This window comes from Cavia porcellus, unplaced genomic scaffold (assembly GCF_034190915.1).
Source record: "Cavia porcellus strain 051 isolate PalLab524CR breed Dunkin Hartley unplaced genomic scaffold, mCavPor4.1 scaffold_23, whole genome shotgun sequence".
In the NCBI taxonomy this organism is placed as follows: Eukaryota; Metazoa; Chordata; class Mammalia; order Rodentia; family Caviidae; genus Cavia; species Cavia porcellus.
The window spans coordinates 21,923,758-21,942,808 of record NW_026947506.1 but is presented as its reverse complement, the minus strand read 5'-3'; the positions used below and the strand labels follow the sequence as shown (position 1 = coordinate 21,942,808).

Below are 19,051 nucleotides of genomic sequence, written 5' to 3'. Positions count from 1 at the left end.
CCTTCTCAGAAATTTCCATCCTGAAGTTGTCAGTTCTTCTCTCCCCTGGTCATCCCATCCCAGCACCTAACAGTCTTGCCCCAAACTCCCCAGTGACATCCTCACTCACCATTCTGTCCCCAGCCCTCATGACCTGCATGGGCTGCCCCATCTACTGCCTCCTTGTTTTCCACTTATTCCTTGCCTTCCTGGTCTTCTTCCTGAGTGTGTGCGTGTGTGTGTGTGTGTGTGTGTGTGTGTGTGTGTTGCACCAAGTTGCCCAGGCTGGGTTACCGTTTGTGACACTCCTGTCTCAGCCTCCCACACTGCTAGGATTACAAGCTTGTACCACCACATTCAGTGCTTCTTGATCTTTGAATACATCAAGCTGGTTCTTCCTGTGGGGCTCTTGTACTTTTTGTTTCTCTTCTTGGTAAGTTTTCCCCGATATTTAAATAATTTATTCCCTGCTTCCATATACATCTGCTTCCAAATGTCACCTCCTCGCAGAGACAGTCCGTTGCCGGCCTATCTAAAACACTCCCCACATACCTCTAGTTACTCTGTTGTCCAGCAAGGTGCTGGACTTACCATTTGTTTATATTTGTTGCCACTGCCAGTTGCACCCTCCAGGTCAGGAATGTGCCTGTTCTATTCCAAGCTGTTTCTCAGTACTTGACACATGACAAGTGCTCTATAAAACATTTAAGTCCACTAGGAATGGGTTCAAGCTCTGACCCAGTCACTTAATAACCTGGCAGCCTTGGGCATGCTATTCCATTGGTTGAACCACACTTCAGAATCTACACTGATTTACAATAGATTTTAAATTTAAAAGATAGGCCTCACTTCACAAAACTGTACAAAGGTTGTCTAAACATGAGATGAAATTATACCTGTGGTGCTCCCAGCACTCTTGGTAACCATACAGTAAAAGGTGGTTAGATCTAGGAGTTTTGTAAGCTGTTTCTCTGTGGATTACACCAGATCTGTGGTCACAAAATTAATTTCAAAACCAATACAATGCAGATAAGTTAAACATTTATTTGGACAACATATAGAAAGCCTGAAAGCTCAAAAATTAACTAATTACTACCTCAAAACAAGAAATCAATCCCTACTTTTAGGTTGTTTTCTTTTAAGGAATTTGCTGGCCCTTAAATAGTGCTTGCGATAGACAGATGTATGTATGGATGGATGGATGGATGGATGGATGGATGGATGGATGGATGGGTGGATGGGTGGGTTGATGGCGAGTGGATCAATGGATGGATGGGGCAGCAAATGGATGAGGAGTAGTCCAAAACAATGACTGAACTATGGATTTTATACTATGAATATTTCTTTAAAAATAATTTAATCATAATTACTATTACTTCTAGAATATAAGTGAGCTGTGTTATTATTTAGAGACCTTGTATTTGAGAAAATTTAGGCAATCAGCAAGTAGTCTCTGGCTCTCGTGCTACCCCTGGAAATGTGGAAGGGGTGAGTGTGAGGTTCTTGGATTCCAATTAGTACATGATGAAAGATTAAGAATTTTCCTACCTTAGTGATAGAAGGGGGAAAGCACATCCTCTCATCACAGGATGTGGCCATTTAGAGGTGACACTGAAGCATTCAACATCTAGAGGGAAGGTATTAGCAGCTGCAGAGCAGGCCAGCTGCAAACCCATCTTTACATCTCAAGAAATGTTTCAGATCAGTATCCTTGTGGCATTTTACAGGACAAAGGACACTGCATTTGTAAGAAAAAAAGGTGTGTCTTTGCCTGAAACTTAAACATATTTTTTTATGGGAATACAGAGTAGAAATTTGAAAGCAAGTCAGTGAGGGGAAAAGATTTGGGTACAAGCAAAATCAGTTTATAGACATGTTTTCAGAAACATCTTTTGATTCAGTGAAAAGTAAATATTATTAAATTTTCACCATCGCATGCGAACAGATGAGCCCCCCACGTTCTTTGGATTGTCAACTTCCCAGTTAGGGGAAGTGGACCTCGGGCTCTGATGCAGCCCTTTGTTTTGCCTGACTGACCCAGCTGGAGCCACACCTGATGTACTTTCCATGATTTAATTTGCCCAAAGATTTTGCAGGCAGTTCAGCAACTTAGTAAGATCCTGTCATGAAATTTAAAATTATTTTAGGACGATCTGGGGACAAAGCTCAGCAGTAAGGTGCTGGGATCAATCTCCAGTGTCACAAACACGAGCATGTATATGCGTGTGAACACACATAGCAGAATTAAAGCAGTTTTTGTCTCCAACTTATACTTACATGCAGAAAGCTAACTCTTGTCTATGTATCCTTGACCAAGTTTGGTGGGAAATGCACCAATCCCAGGTCTGGAAGGATGGTAATTTAGAAGAATTTCATAGTTCATAATAAAAAAGATTCTGAATTCAAAAAGAATATAAAGAAAGGGGTTCAGTCCAAATGACTTCCCTGTTTCTCCATTCCCCCTTGTGGTACCCCAATGACTCACCCCTTTTACCGTGTACTAGTACCCAGCTTTCTGATCAGGATACTGCAGTGCCACCAAGTTGGTCTCTGCCCCTGCCTTGGCCTTCTGACTTCTGACTCTAACTTTTGAGGGTGCTCTGAACTCACTGTAGATTCCAGAAGGGACAGAGCCCCTGAGGGTCTGGCTCACGCTGCATGAGTGAAGGGTCTGGGGCAGCATGAGCCTTTAAGTATGAATCTGTGCATTACACTCCCCTGTCCAAAGCATCTCAATTGCCCAAGATGAATGCATATGGCTTTTAAAACTAAACTTGACAATTTAAATAAAAACAGGATTCAAGTAGGGCATGGTGGCTCATGCCTGTGATCCTAGTACTCGGGAGGCTGAGATAGGAGGTTCGCTGTGAGTTTGAGGCCAACCTGGGCTACAAAGTGAATTCAAGGCCAGCCTGAACTGCATGGTGAAACTCTCTCAAAAAGATAAAATGAAATAAAAATACAAACAGGATTTATAAAAACCAAGCCAAATCTTTAAGGTTCTCTCTTGCCTGTAAGGTAAAGTTCAAATTCCTAATGTAAGAAAATAAATAAAACTAAAATAAAATATTATTAAAACAGCCTCAGTTATGGCAAAAGAATTTTCATCTTCCTGTCCCCTGCAGACTCTGACTGCACATGTTCAAACTGCACATCCAGCCCAGGATTCGACAGCATTTGTGGCATCCACACACCAGGCTGCTTGTATTTCTCTGCTCTTTCTGTAGTGATTCCCTTTGCCCACAGTGTCCTCCCCCATAGCCTCACCTGGCTCAGCCCTCCTCACTCAGCTCAGGAATCTTCTCTAAAAGCCTTCCAAGCCACTTCCAATGTCTGCCAGCTCTGTACTTCCTCTCCGCAATGGTTAACGTTATTTGTCCACTTGACCAGGCTAAGGCATGCTCTCATAGCCAGCAAAATTATTTTGGAGTGTGTTCGTGATGGGGCTTCCAGAAGAAATTGGCATTGGAATCTGTATACTGAGTAAAGATTACCTAACCAATGAGGGAGGGCACCTGCCCACGACGGGAGGCCCAAATGGAACAAGAAGGGTGAATTTGCTTGTTTGCTCTGAGCTGGGATGTCCATCCTCTTCTGCCTTGGGGAGTTGACGCTCTTCATTCTTAGACCTCTAGGAAAGTCTTGTACCAGTGGATTCCCTGGTTCCTGTGCCTTCAGGCTTGGACTGGAGCTATAATCATGGCTTTTCTAGGCCTCCAGTTTTACAGTGGGGGGCTGTGAGTCTTCTCAAGCTCCACTATTGCATGAGACAATGGCCTCATAATAAATCTCTTTGTCTGCCTACATAAAGCCTGCAGATCTTGTTTCTTGAGAGAACCTTGACAAATGCCCTTTGTCCCTGCAGCCCTTCTGCTTCAGCCAAGCTGAGTCCCTTCTCTGGGCTTCTACACTATACACATTAGCCCTGACTGAACCTCAGGCTGCATTGTACTGGGGCAACTGATTTCCCTGTGTGCTAAAGATAAGTGTTCAAGAGAAGATGCCCCATTCTCAAGGCCTCAGGAGAGACGACAATGAGCCCTTTCATGACATAGGGCCTCGGTGTCCCCTGCCTAATTACCCTTCTCCCCCTAATGCACTTCAACTCATTGTCCCCCTTCTTCTCTCTACTTGGCTCTGGAGGTTTATTCTGATGTGACTTGACTTCAGAAGGGACAAAATGTTTGCAGGTGGGCAAAGAACCTGAGGTCATAAAAGGACTGTCCCTTACTAGAAGATAATTTTTCTTGCTCCTGCAGAGTGTTCTGAAAGTTTAGAAGTAGAGAAAATAGTGTGTGTGTGCCCGTGAATGTGTGTACATGAGTGCATGTGTCCCCTGTCTGTTTCACAAAGGATTTCGCACTCCTTACAGAACACAAGAGCACTTACTTTCAGCTAATAACAAGGAGCTCCGGGATCAAGCGAACGTCACATGAGCATGGTGGTACAGGGAGCCTGGGGCTGCAGTGGGGACTGACCTTTATGTGTTTAAAGATCTTGGTCTAAACAGGAGCAAGACCAGTAATACAGTTCTTGATCTCCAAGGAATGAACATTGGCCATGGATGCTCAGCAGAAATACAATTGTTGTTGAGTCTACAATCAGGCAGATATTCCTTTTCAGGCAAAAGAGCGCACTTTTTAAAAAGGCAACAGACTGAAGGAAGTTGTTTTAGTTTTCCATTATTGTGTTGCTTTCAGTGGGTCAGAAATCCAGTATCGTATGAGTAGATTCTCTTTCAGTCTATTGCAAGGTAAAGACCAGAAGTATGTATCAACCAAACTGAGTTCTCACCTAGAAATTTTGGGATACTTTGAGTCCACTCTTGGTGTTGACAAAATTCAGTTCCTTGGGTTACAAGACTGAGGTGCTTCTTTCCTTCTGACTGCACCAGAGGTAATCATAGCTCCAACAGGCTGCCTGAATTCCTGCCACACAGCCTCCTCTATCTTTGGTCCTCCTCCCTTTGTGTCTCTGACTTCCTCTCTCTGAACTCTAGGCCCAGAAGTGCAGGGCTCAGGCCTCGAGTTGGGCCCACCCCCTGTAATCTTCCCTTGTTAAAGTCGCCTGTGATGCACAATGTAACCTAATCACAAGAGTAACTCACAATCCTAGGGATTGTTCGAGACATGTAGAGCACAGGGGTAGGGAATCTTGGAGATCATTTTAGAATTCCACCTTCCACAGAGGCTCAGAAGAGCTCCCCCAGGCCCCTTAGTTTTGTGGGTTGGAGGTAGAGAAGGAAAAGAGTGGAGCCAGCCATCCCACATCAGCCCAGAGAACTTTCAGGACTCAGAAGTCTACTCCCAGGGAGGGGCATCTCCCTGAGGAAGCTCGCTGCCCTGGCTCCAAGGCTTACCTCTCCCATGAGCTTCCAGGTCTGGCCTGGTCCCAAAGTTATCAGACAGATGCTACAAACTCCCTGCATATTTCTCCTGCCTTCTAATGTGACCCTTCCCACTTCACCACATTCTCAACCCTGTTGCCTCTAATTTCATGCTACAATCCTTCATCTTAAATCCTTAGACTCCAAGACCTCTTCCAGATAAGGAAGAAATGTTTGTCAGCTCCATTATCTAGAGGGTCCGCTGATGAGCATGGAAGTGAACATAAGTTCACTGCAATGTTACTTTTTTTTTTAATTTCACTAAGGAAGGCTTTTTTATTTAAAAAAAAAATTTTGTACAAGGGATCAAACTCACAACCTTGCATTTGCCAAGTAGGTGCTTGTGCCCCTGAACTGTATTCCTGGCCCTAAAAATATTTAAAACAACAGTATGACATGAATTCCTTGAAAAACTGGGCATAGAAAGACATGGACAAGAATAACAGTGAATTAATCTAGATAAGAGTGGTGTGGAAAACTACACAACTGTCTTCCTGAGGAAGCAAAGAAAAATGACCTGGCCATATGGAAGGCAGGGGCAGCTCTGGATCAGGCTTTTCCCTCACAGCTGCTTTTTTTGAACCCCTGGACCCTCAGGCTGGCACATTCCCCCCAGACTTCCCCTGTGGCCCCCTCTCAGCCATCAAGGAGTCAGGCTTTTGTGTACTGACCCATTACTCTTCCTGACTTACATTTTTCTTAGGTTTAAAAGGTAGAAATCTTTCTCTGTGATCTTTATTCATTAAACTACTACAATTTTAGCATCCACCTGGCTAAAGGACTCTCTGAAGTTCCTCAAGTTTGAAGGAGAAGGGGAAATATGAACACCTTTACAAATTTAGGGAACATCCTCTCTTACTTCTGTTTATGTGTTTACCTCATTCCACAATCACCTAGAGTTACAGGGTACTGTGGTTTGTACCTTAAATATCTCCTGAGGTTCAAGTACTGAAGATTTGTTTCCTAATCTGTAGCATCTTTGAGAGATGGTGGAACCTTTAAAGATTCATGGCAGATTTAAAGATTAGTGGCAGATCCAGTGGTCACTGGAGGTATCCCCTTGGTGGGGTTAATGCAACTCATCCCCTCCCTCTTCTTTCACTTAATTGTCCAGAGATGAGCACCCTCAATCCATTCCTCCATCCCTATCATGATGAACAACATTCCCACAGGCACAAAGCTGTAGTAATCGTGTGTACATTAAAACATTACAAGTTGTTCCTCCTACCCAGCTGCACCTACCTGAGCTGTGCAACATCCTCTCTCCCCTCATGCCACCCTTCTAGTTTGAGGTAATCACAGAAACTCCAGCATTTGCCTGAAGGAAGAAACTCCAGGGCTGAGTCATTTGGGAAAGCGGTTTAGAGAGTTCTTCAAAATCTCCTTCTTTAAGCTACACAACCCATGCACATCCTGCTTTCAACACTGCATTTCCTTGTGTTTGTTTTAAAATAAAAAGCGTTTGCCCAAAATTTTGAATTTTGCACCTATGGAAGGCATCCTTAGCCCTGGGCTCATGTGACCACCTCTGGAAATTGTACAACACCTGTGGAGGAAGGGAACCAACCAAGTACGTCTGTGTGATTGGACATCACTGGTGTCCTTAGAAAGTCTCATTTATTACACAGTGATCTGTGTAAAGGAAAGGAAGACTTAGAACAGTATAGTAGAGAGCAAAGGCTGACGGAGCTAAGTCTTCATACTGCTAACACAGAAGTCCCTCGCTAGGGTGATCATCACTGCTTAGTGAATTGAATTCTTCCCCAAAAGAGAACAAGACAATGGGAGTAAGAGACTTAGCTCCACCTGACTTAACCTCAAAGCCCTTAATGCAACTCCAAGACCCTTGCCAATGTGTTACAGAACCTTCTGCACACTACCAACAGATTCCATTTGAAATCTGTCATGCCACTTGCCGAGCAGGCTTTGTTGTGGAAACAGTCGTGTGCAAAACATCTACAGAGAAAGTATCAGAGCTGCATCTGACATGGAGCAGCAACTTAAGGCAGTGCCAAGTGTTTAGAGTAACAGTCAGACATCACTGGAGAAGCCACAAGGCCAAGGAATCACATTAGACCCAGGGAGACAAGCGATCTCTATGACGCGCCCAGCCTCAGGTGGTTCCAGGTTCAAAGTATTGTAGCTAAGTCTTTTTCCCAGTCACCGAACCATAGAGAGTGTCTCTCCAAGAAGCAGTTTCCACCGCCTCAGATGTGCCTTTGCCACTCATCTCAAACAGGATGTCAAACCTTCCCAAGACTGAACAATCATTCTTTGCCCCGGAAGATGTTCACCATGGTTCTCTGGCTCCATTTTCATCAGTCTAGGGCTTAGCTGGTTTGATGAAAAGACCAATTAAAAAACAAGATTTAGGTAGAATTTATGGAGTTTTAAATGACATATGTCTCCCCGCTGAGTTTAGTGAATTGTGAAAAATAGACATCTTTTTCTATTTATAGCCCTGTTTCATAAAAATTTGAATTAATTGCACCTGACACATAAAACTGTGCATGTTTATGGAATCCCATGGGATGCTTCAGTACATATATACATTATGTAATGTTCCAATCAGGGTAGATATACCTATGTCCCCAACATTTATCATTACGGTAAAATATGCAAAAATCCTTCCTTCCAGCTTTTTGATATACAGTAGTTTATCATTGCCTATAGGCACCTCCCCAGATAATAGAACAAGAAAATCTTTACTCTCACCTAACTATAACTTAGTACTCATAGATCAACATTCCACTCCTTCCTCCTCTCTGTTTTAGATGCAGTAATGTTGAAAACTCTTCTTTGTAAATACCCTGAATAGCAAGCAGAGGAATACTTACATAGGTATGGTTTGTGGGGGTGCATGCCTGTAATCCCAACACCCCGGAGGCTGAGGCAAGAAGATCACTGTGAGTTGAAGGACAGCCTGGGCTACAGAGTGAGTTCAAGGCCAGTCTGAAATGCATAGGAAGAGCCTGTCTCAAAAAAATAAGACAAAACAAAGAGATAAAATAAAATAAAAATATGTATGCCTTTAAAAGGAAAGAATAAATGTACTATGCCTTATTATCATTGTCTGTGTAAACTCACTTTAGCCCAGTATGAAGTACACAGTTTAATCCCATACCTTAAAAATTATATATAATTAGACTTTACATACTATATATCTTTCATCCTACAAATCTCTATTAAAATTATAATATGTGTTGTTCCCTCAAAGAACCTACATTCTAAGAAGAAGATGAACTAGATATGGGTCTTTTTAAAGGTAGAACTTGGAATCAGACTTCACTAGTGGACTGTAACCATTACCAGGGTGTGTGTACAGCTCTGTAAAGCATATGGCCTGCCCATGTCTCCTATCACAATCACCCAGGCAGAATTCTTGAAAACAAAGAAAATCCACAACCTCGAGGTATTTAGAAGCTCTGATCCTTCAGGACTGGCCACTTCCAGAGTTAAAATACTGATCCATCCTGAAGATGGAGCTGCAGCTGTTTGTTGACCACTGTTCAGTGCCAGCCAATCAACAGGAAGAACAAACACTGGGCTCTCCAAGGTGGAGACAGCTAAGGTTTCAGCGTCACAGTGTCCTGACACAATCCCAGCCGAGCCTTACCCTGCGCCCATGTCAAGTGAGACTCTAGGAGACAAAGATCTGTTGGAGAGTTTGACAAGCTCTAACCAAGCTGCCACCCACATTGGTTCCCACTGCTAAACAACCCAGCATCTCTGAGATGCAATTCACCCTTGAGCATACCAAGTTCACCCAAAACTTCAGCCAAGCTCCCAAACTCACCAGCACCTGGTTTCAGCAGGAGGCAGTGATCCAAAAGTCCCTTCCTATTCCCTTGAGTTGAAACTATGAGCCCTACTGATAACCAGTAAGCCCAGGAGACTGGTAGGAACATCCACTCCCAGTGCTTGCAGCATCAAGAATACCAAGAGAAGAAAGAATAAACCTACACATACCCCAAAAAGGAGTGTGCACTAGTGTGCTCTCCCCTTTCCTCTCCTTCAGTGTAGATTATCTTCTAAGTAGTAGACACTGTGTAATTGTGCTTGATACTCAGATCTTAAAATTTATTTTCTGCAAACATACATCACATTTAAAGATAACTGAAAAGACATATTCTGCCTCAGAATAAACACTCAATAATTTCTGAATACAATCTTCCTAGAAGAGATTGGAAGCAAAGACTCCAGCTGTTCTGATTGACCAACTAACACATATTGAGCAAGGATCCTCAATCCAATCTGCAAATACCTGCTAGACTGCAGCTTGCTCATGTAACAATTATGTTCTGAAATTCCCCAGGAAGACAATTCATTAAATAAGAGAGACTTCCCAGTAGCGTCTTAATGCTATTGTTTTTGCTCCTCCCTAATGAACTGAGTTTCCCAGAAATCCCTAAATAATAATAGTAAGTGGAGATGCAGCAGTTTAACACTGCATTCTGCTAAATGGAAACACATTATAATTACAACAGTAAACATCTATTGGCCTATCATTCTACTGCTTTAGGCACTGCCTTAATAAATACTTTTTGCAAATTTGAATCTGAGAAGACTTTGTTTGCATAAGTGACTACAAAAGGCCCATAATATTAGGGTAATTATGTTTGTCAATTTCCATTTCTCTGAAAAGTTCCCCTTCACTCCCACTAGCACATCCTCTATTCCTGAGAAAGATACTAGGTTGCTAGGAGCTCCTTTTAATTAATAGTTGTCCAATGAAATCACAACACTGCTCTCTTCCTTGTCTGTGGCTAGAGAAATAACTGTGATTAAGTATGTTTGTGTTGGAATAAGAGTACTCATTTCAATGCTGGTTTTGCTTGTCCCCCATTTTCCTTCTTTTTACAGATTTTTAAAAGCATTGGCTCTGATGAGACGGCCCAAGGGCAAGGAAGTCGAAGACTGATCAGCTTTTCTCTCTCAGGTAAGTACTATTTGCCTAAGGGCCTCAAGTGGGGACTAAGAATGTCAACCAGAAGTAACAGACCTGCTTCAATTCAAGCTACAAGTTACAAATTATTCAGCCTCTCTGTGCCTCAATTTCTCCATCTACCTACCAAAAAGAAAAACTAACTTTTCTGCTGGACATGGTGGTGTACACCTGTAATATCAGCCCTGTGGAAGGCTGACGCAAGGCGGCCATAATCTCAAGCCCATCTGCAGCAACTTAATGAGACCCTGTCTCAAAATCAAAAAAGAGTGGGGTTGTAGCTCAGTGTGAGGGCCCTGGGTTCACTCTCTAGTACTATAAAAAAAATTCTTTTAAAACCCTACTTAGTTCCCCTTGACCTAAGAAGAAATTCAAGTAAATAACCAGTATTAAAATACTTTGAGATGATAGAAAGGGAAGCTATTCTGCTTTTCCTAAAGGCCAAGTAATAGAAAGTAAGAGTTTATACAGGAAAAATTGGGGAGACCCCAGGGAAGAAGCAGCTACTCAATCCATGTCTAAACAAAACTTTCAGCAGAGTCTGTTAAACAGATGAATGAATGCCAGACTACTCAAAAAAATCTCATTCATGGAAAAAAATCAGTGGAATCCAAATAAAATCTGTTGATTTAATTAATATTAGTGTAGTCAATAGGTAAACAATGTTAATTTTTAATGTTTAGTTTTTGTGAATGAAGTATGATTCTATAATACATTAACAAGGAGGTAAACCAGGTAGAGCCTATGAGAAAATCTTTGTACCACTTTTCTGTAAATCTAAAAGTATTTCAAAATTATAATTTTAAAAGAAGCTTTGAGCTGCTTTAACCAAAATGATATATGAAGTTCAGGGTTTTGCACATCCATTCCACCCAAGTCATCTTCAGGAGGACCTGACAGCATGAAACCCAAGGTCTCCACAAAAAGCCACTTGAAACTACAACCTTGTCAAACCAACGAGTGTGGCAGCTGTGAATGTGAAAGTCCAGGGCCACAAGCATCGCTGGGGGATGGACAGACAGTCAGTGGGGCTTTCCAAGCTGAAGCGAGCCCAGTAGAGCACATGTGCACCTAGAGGTCATAGGCAACATGAGTATCTGTCTAGGTTCCAGGGGCAGGCACGGGCAGAGAGGAAGAAAATGTTTGATAATTTTGCATTACTAGGGCAAAAGCTAAAAGCCCAAGATTTGCCATTTGTATATTCCCACTGAAATGCTTAGGGAATAACAATTGTTAGTACTGCTGTGGAAGACAGGATACCAGATCTTTCAGATGATGTAAAGAACCAAGAGTGCACACCAGTAAGGTGGAGAAAGGCTTTATTTGGCCAGCCTAGGACGCTTCCTTATTCACCAATCACAGCGTGGCCCAGGCTGGAGGAGGGAGGGGCAGTCTGCTCACCGGTGCAGAAACTATTGCACTCTGCAGAGACAAGAGAGTCGCCTTTTATAAGGCACCGATTTCTTCTTCAGTACTGGTCCATAAAAGCAGTAAAAACTGGGAATATTGCACAACCATGTGCCAAAAACCAAGAGGAATTGTTGCTAACCAAGCACCAGTGAAGTCCTGAAACCCCACAGCGATGTCACATAGCAGGACAGCAGGACAGAGCTGGGGAAGGGACCCAGTCTCTTTTCTTAGTCTCAAGTTTGCCTTTGCCATGGAGTCCAGGGTTCGTAGACCTATCAAAGGAAAGGAAATTTTCACCACTCCAAAATGGATCCCAACGTTACTTGGTAAAGTGATGGGCACTGGTTCATCTTCTAGAATCCTTCACTTATTCCAAGACAATCCCCAGCAATGAAATATGACTGGGACATAAAGTCAGTAAAAGGAAGAATTTGGAAATACTCATGGAAATACGAAATTCAGCAGCTGGATATATCAGTGTGTGTCTGGTTCATTATGTTTGTCTAGGAAAAATAAGATTACGCACTGCTGAAAGTACTGAACTAAATTCAATACCTCAGAGAAAGACAAGATAAAAACATCAGCTAACCCATAACTAAACAAATACCGTCTAGCATCAGAAAGCTCACTAGACAGTGGTTGGCTCTAAGTATAAATGCAGGGATAAGGATTCCAACTTCAGGGCTTTGGCTGCGGCTCAGCTGCATAAGCACCTGCCTGGCAAGCACAAGGTCCTGAGTTTGAGTTCTGGCACCAGAAAACAAAAAAACAAACAACAACTGGACAAGCAAACTAAAGAAGGACAAACACCATACTAAAAGACCTTTTCATGCATGAATAATAGAAATCTTGACTTGAAGAGTATGTGGAGAAAGAATGTGTAAGTTGAGGAAAAACATATAAGATAAAAAAGAAGTTTTCTTGTTGGCAAATATGTCCTAAAAAGAACCAAAGTGTTTATCATTCACCTGCTTGTATTATCAATAAAATATGAGAAAGTGGGGAACATATTAAGTAAGAGATCCAAGATGAGAAAGATGGTAAGAGCGTTCTTCAAAACTGGAAGAAACAAAACTCAGAAAGCCAAGTATATGTGTTTCCTAATGCTGCTATAACAAGTGATCACGACAGTGATTTAAACCAACACCATTGCTTTTTCATTGTTCTGGAGGTCAGAAGTCCAGAATGAATCTTGGGGGCCTGATTGCTTCTGCGAACTCCAGGGCAAACCCATCCCTCACTTCTTTGAGCTTTTAGAAGCTGCCTGGTTTTCTTTAGCTCGAGGCTGTACCACTCTGGGCTCTCGTCTGTCCTTCTCTTACTTTACTTTACTGTTCCCTTCTTCTAAGGGTCCTCATGATTCCACTGGACCCCCCTGGGTAGTTCAGACTAATGTCCCCATCCCAAAGCCCTTAATGACATCTGAAAATCCTTTTCACCAGGACAGGTAACCCAGGCCGCAGGCACTAGGGCATGAACATCTTTGTGGGGTCATTTTTCTGTCCACCACTGTAAAGGAAAGATGTAAAATGAACTCAAAAAAATGCAAACCCAGAATTAAAGGTGAGCTCTTCAAAGTAGGACATAGCACAGTCTACTCAAATTTGCAGTCAGTGACATGACCAACTAATTTAAATGTCACTCCTAGCATGCATAAGTGAAAGTCAAACATGAGGAGGCTTAGGAAGAGAAAAAGAGGGGTGACACATCTAGAGCCAACAAGAGTCATTGTTTTTGATAAAGAAATCAAAACAAATGGGACAGAATCAAAATCAGAAGAAAAAGTTTCCTAAGCCAAAGATAATAAGTCCTTAGATTAAGACAATCATCAGGTAGTAAAAGAGAAAAAAGGTAAATGTATATAAAGAGATCAGCGCTCAACAACTCTCAATTTTCAAAAAACATTCTCAAATACAGCCCTAGTAGACATCTAGGCTGAAGGACAAGCTTAATCCCACCAGCACAAGCTGTGACACCAGGCGTGAAATGCTGGCTACCCGGAAAGCTTATCAGAGACTCCAGTAAGATTGCTGCCAGGAAGGATATGCAGGCTGTGTGGGCGCCCTGTGTTAGATGTAACAAATTCCAAAGACCCAGGAGGAAAACAGAATCCACAATAAACCACAAGTTAACAGGAAAAGCCACTCTTACTACTTCTAAGGTGATAGGGACCTCTTGAAATCCACATTCCCAGGCCCTAGCTGAAAGCCCACCACACAAACAAGCAATCAGTGTCACGCTGCTGCTGTTAACTTCTTTCCACAAACTTCCTATGAGTGTAGCCTGAGTTTTACAAACTGCTGTCATGCTACAAAGTGATCCCAAGTCCAGCCTGAACTGCCTAGTGAGACACTATGTCAAAAAGACCAAAGAAAAGATACTTTAATGATAGGAAAGTCTTAAAAATTATATGCCTTGACACTATCATAAACATATTTCCGATAAATACAGAGTGATTTAAGTGATTCCAGAAAAACTATCAACCATTATTACTTGTTGGATCTCTCTCTCTCTTTCATGAAGTCGTGTAAGACCAAACATCTCCAATTAAATGAAACAGTTCAAACTGTCAGTGTCCTGTGCTTTCTGACAGCATGAATTCTCAAAGCTCCATGGAAGACTTGTGTTCTTTTTTCTTCCCATCACGTCCAAGTTCTTTGCTCTTTTAACCCTCTCCTTTCTCTTTACTTCTCCCATAGTGAAGCCCATATTTACTGTGAAACTCCAGCCCTTGTTTTTCTTATGTCTCAACTTTGTAGAGGAAATTTGCACCTCAGACCCATCACATTTCCTAAGTTGGATTTCCTCTTCCTACACCCACCATCTTTCTTAGAGAACCTGAGCTCCTCAACCACTGCACGCCCTTCCTGAGGAGCAGCAGAAATCCAGCCCACTAAGGCCAATAGTCTTCTCAGTGGTCCAAAGTGTAGTGACCATAGTGCCAGTTAGATTGATTTATCACCAAAGTTTCTCACCAAAATACAATGTAGTGTGTTCCAATAAATGGTCCATATTGCACGTGTCAGTGTGCAATGAAGTGGAAACTTCTACAAGACCTAATGTGATGTGTAGCTTTCTAAAGCATACTTAAAGAAAAACATTCTTTACTTGTAGATTTCCAGGCCATGGGGTTGAAGAAAGGGATGTTTTTCAACCCAGACCCATATCTGAAGATTTCCATCCAGCCCGGGAAACATAGCATCTTCCCCGCGCTCCCTCACCATGGGCAAGAGAGGAGATCCAAGATCATAGGCAACACGGTGAACCCCATCTGGCAGGCTGAGGTGAGTGCTGGGGCCCTGGAGAGAAGCCTGAGGGACCACAAGAAAGGACCAACATTTACCTGCCCTCGTGTTTCCGTCCCAGAGCTGTAGGCTCTCAGGCTGTTGCGCTTTAGAGCTTTACAGGTTGCTGCTCTGCAGTTCTGAGGGGTCAGGGTCCACTCCTTCTGGACATCAGGAAACTCACCTGCAGCTCCATTGAGTATATGCTTTGTTCTGCAGGCAGGAAGAGAAGCATTGTGATCTGAGCATTCCAATTTCTTCAGTTATCCCATACACATGGTCCCCAAACAAGAGTACCAACTTGTAAATATGGCCCTCTGCACCAGGTCCAGAGATTCTAGAAGCATCTGCTTCCTGAGCTGGTAAATCAATAGGCCCTAAAATAATCCTTATTGGGCTACATATTGCTTGGTCTCCATAGACATGAAGGCTGGCCATTTAGCTCATCTTTTCACAGTGGCAAGCAGTTTAGAGTCTGGATTAGATTGTTTGGATTTATGAAAGCCCTTCTGCACTCCTAAATGTGTCTCCTCTGCCTGCCGGAATTAGGGAGTGTTCTTCAACAAAGTTCTACCTTACACTCAGCCTCACAGCCCCATCCTAGACAACATGCAGAAAATTGTTATAACTCGTATGACTGCTCCGCCCATGGGCTTATCTTGAAGTCACAACCTGCAGACTGAGGGCATGAGAGCCGATGCAGGGTTTAGAAGTATGACTTTGTAGTTACAGAACTCTGGATTCAGCTAGCCAGAAAATAGGTTTCGCAAATTTAAGAGATCATTTATCCTGAATTAGAGCTTTGGGTTATCTTTATCTGCTGAATCTGGATGGTGATGTGCTCCCACTGAGTGCGCTGGTTTTAGACAGTGCTCCTTTATTATTCAGAAAAGATCATCTCTGGGGTATTTGGGATATTTGAAGCAGAGTCGCTTTGTTGTTTCTTGAATTACACCACCTCCTCCCTAAGTTTAATTACCCCTCTTTCAAGGCTTCACAGAAGAGTTCTAGGAAGTTTTGAAGTGGGCAGAAGAGAATCAGAGTTCTACTAGCTCTGGTCATTAATGGACTCTAGGCATGGACAATATTGCTAGCATAAAATCATGAATTTTATAATCATTTGGACCTTTAGTACTGACTATTCTCACCAATTATTTCTCGTCTCCTCATTACATTCCTGAAATAAATACAAGATGATATAGGAACTTAGAGTATTTGTAAAAACAAACTAAAAACTAAGCAACTTATTTTAAATATTTAGTCATAAAGGTATTGTAAGTCTTAGAAAATATGTGAAATCTACACCTTCAGAATGTTTTGTTTTTGTTGTTTTTGCTAGAAACATTGTTTAAAACCACTTCCAGTCCTGAAATTATTTCTGCATCCTTGGTTAAGATTGGCTTTGTCTTAACAGGATTCTGACACAGTTTATCCATTCATGGATTTATCCACTCCCTCCAAAGTGTCATAGTACAAGTGATGGTTCTCACAGCATATTTCTCCCAGATAGGGCTCTGGTTGAGAGTAATTGTTTTCTTAAACTAAATAGGTAGTGACTAGCTGAACTAGTATTAGAACTAAGTTTGGCGTGACTACAAAGTTTTATTATCAGCACATAAGTTGTACTACAGTTCTTAGCAACAGTCAAAAACATATAGCCTTCCCAGAAGATGTGCAGTTAGACTTTGTCTTGACAGGGGACACTTTCAGGCAGAAATAGGGGATACCAAACAGAAGAAACAGCATGTGCAAAGACACTGGGGCATATCACAAATGAGATCATGGTATTGGAGTTCTTGGGATGCAGGGGGCAAGTGATGGCAGCTGGGGTGAGCTTATTACAATTGCATGTTCACCTGGTTCCCACATTTCTTATGTGAAAAAGCTCATATTGGCTCCAGGTCCCACACCGCACTTTGGGAAATGCGATGATTCCCTGCCCCCTCTCCCAGGGTCCACACAAGTGTTTAAGTTCTTGGGCAGGAAGGTTAAATGAGACCCAACCGGCCTACTTTCTTTTTAATAATTAACCTACCAAGAACATTCAGCAAGAAAACACTAAAATTGCCTGTAAAGTAAGAACATTCTTCACCATGTGATTTAAATGTCTAATTTATTTCAATAGTCACTGTGGCATTAGTCTTACGTGATTTTTTTCAAATGTATGTAAGCTCATGAAATATATTTTTACTTATTAAAACAAGTTCAGGGCTGGGGCTATAGCTCAGTAGCATAAGCACCTGCCTGGCATGTGCAAGGTCCTGAGTTCAATTCCTGGTAGCACAAAAATAAAAATAAAACAAGTTATCAGAAAATTAAACAACTTATCAGAATTTTAAAATGAGAAGGAAAAATTAAGAGAAATATGTAATAAATATAGTACATGAAAACTAAAATAGAGACTTGCATGTTATTTGATTAATTCTTCTTTGCTAATTGTAATTAGAATTGTTTTCACCCAGGGAACAATCTCCTTGATTTGCAGGTCTGTTTATTTTCCTGGAAGGATATAATGAGCATTTATAAGATTATAGTTACACAAAGAAGCCCAACAGAAACAGCAGCGACTCCACAGGCCAGCCTACTACATTTGGAGCACCCCTGCAGAGAGTACTCTTAGACTTCAAAATAAAACAAGGAACTCGGAAAGGAGATTCTTAGACATGTCAAGTGGATTGAGCTCTTATTAAACTGTAGGCTGGAGCTGTGGTGTTTGTTAATCTCCCCCTCATTCTCACAGCTTTCACCTTCAAAAGATAGTTACCCAGAGCTTCAGGCATGTGTAAATGGCGGTCACAACTGTAATTCAAGCACACTGAGAGGCTCAGACAGGAGGATTGTAAGTTCAAGCCCAGCCTAGGCAGGTAGTGACTTACCAAGACCCTGTCTCAAAAATTAAAGAAAATTATAAAATGGGCTAGAAAAGTATTTTAGTGGGAAGGTCGTGGATTTAATCCCCAGTACAGAGGGGGGAAAAAGATTAGATAGACGGAACCTTGCATATGAAGTTTATACTTTAGTGAGAGAAAATATAAAGAAGACAAGAAAGAATGAACAATATTACTTCTGTGGAAGATAAAGAATGTGAAGGAAATGTCACCTTTTTAATGAGGTGCGTGATAGAGAGGGACTCCGTGCAGAGCGGTGGCCCCCAAGGCCTCCCTGAGAGCTCATGTGATCTGACAGCCCCACATGCAAAGATCCTCCGGAGAGAGCTGGCAGCAGCTGGGGCGAAGAGCTTGGTGCACTGTAGCGAGCAGGAAGGTCACTGGGGCTGGAGGACCCGCAGCGTGAGAGAGGCAGGCTGAGTTGCAGAGACCCAGGAGCCCACCAGGGCAACCGTACAGAGCAGTTGGGATTAATTCCAAGTGAGAGAAGAAGCCATTGGAGTATTTCTAGTAGGAAAGCATCAAGCTCTGGCTAAAAGTTTATCAAATCCTTCTCACTGCTCCGAGAGAGATGGATTTTAGCAAACCAAGAATGGAAGCAGAAGCAGCCTCCTGCAAAGGCAGGAGGACCACTGCAAGTTCAAGTGAGACTCCGTCTCCAAACAAACAAACAAAAAGAAAAATGGAAACCAAAGTTTGTACTTTTAGCTGGCATAGAGGGCACCACAGTACACACTCACTTTAAAGTAGCTGATAAAGCTGAACAGGAGACACGACAAAGCCTACGAGAAGACCCAGAAAAGAATCTGGCACTCAGAACTCATGGGGTCCAAATCCCAAAAGAACAGGAATTACAGGTGAGCCAGCTGCCAGCAACTGCTTCTTGCAAGAGGACTAAAAGGGTAGGCAGAGAGCAGCTGGGGATCAAAATGGGGTTTTCCGAAGAAGATATGGAACCGGAACCGGAAGTTCTGGATTCTCCCAGGGGGCGGGCCTGGTGAGGCCCCAGGTTCTCAGAGCACCCCTGGGTAGCTACAGTGGAAAGAAAACCTATGGCAAAACAGCTCCAGGGCAACCCAGCCAGCTCCTTCCGGCCCTGGTTCATTAAAATTATCTGATTGCAGCCACAACAGTCTCCTGGGTGGCTTATTACCTGGAT

The 19,051-nt window shown here is 42.4% G+C and overlaps 1 protein-coding gene across 7 annotated transcripts in view; it reads left to right on the top strand.

The window, feature by feature from the left end:
• Window positions 1-19,051, top strand: part of Hecw1 (HECT, C2 and WW domain containing E3 ubiquitin protein ligase 1) — a 388,661-nt gene that overhangs the window by 236,407 nt on the left and 133,203 nt on the right. For all 7 annotated transcript variants that reach the window (XM_063233918.1, XM_063233919.1, XM_063233922.1 and 4 more), the window contains 2 exons: window positions 10,229-10,304; window positions 14,835-15,004. In XM_063233918.1, the coding sequence (XP_063089988.1) occupies window positions 10,229-10,304; window positions 14,835-15,004 (246 nt within the window). The remainder of the gene's footprint in view (window positions 1-10,228; window positions 10,305-14,834; window positions 15,005-19,051) is intronic.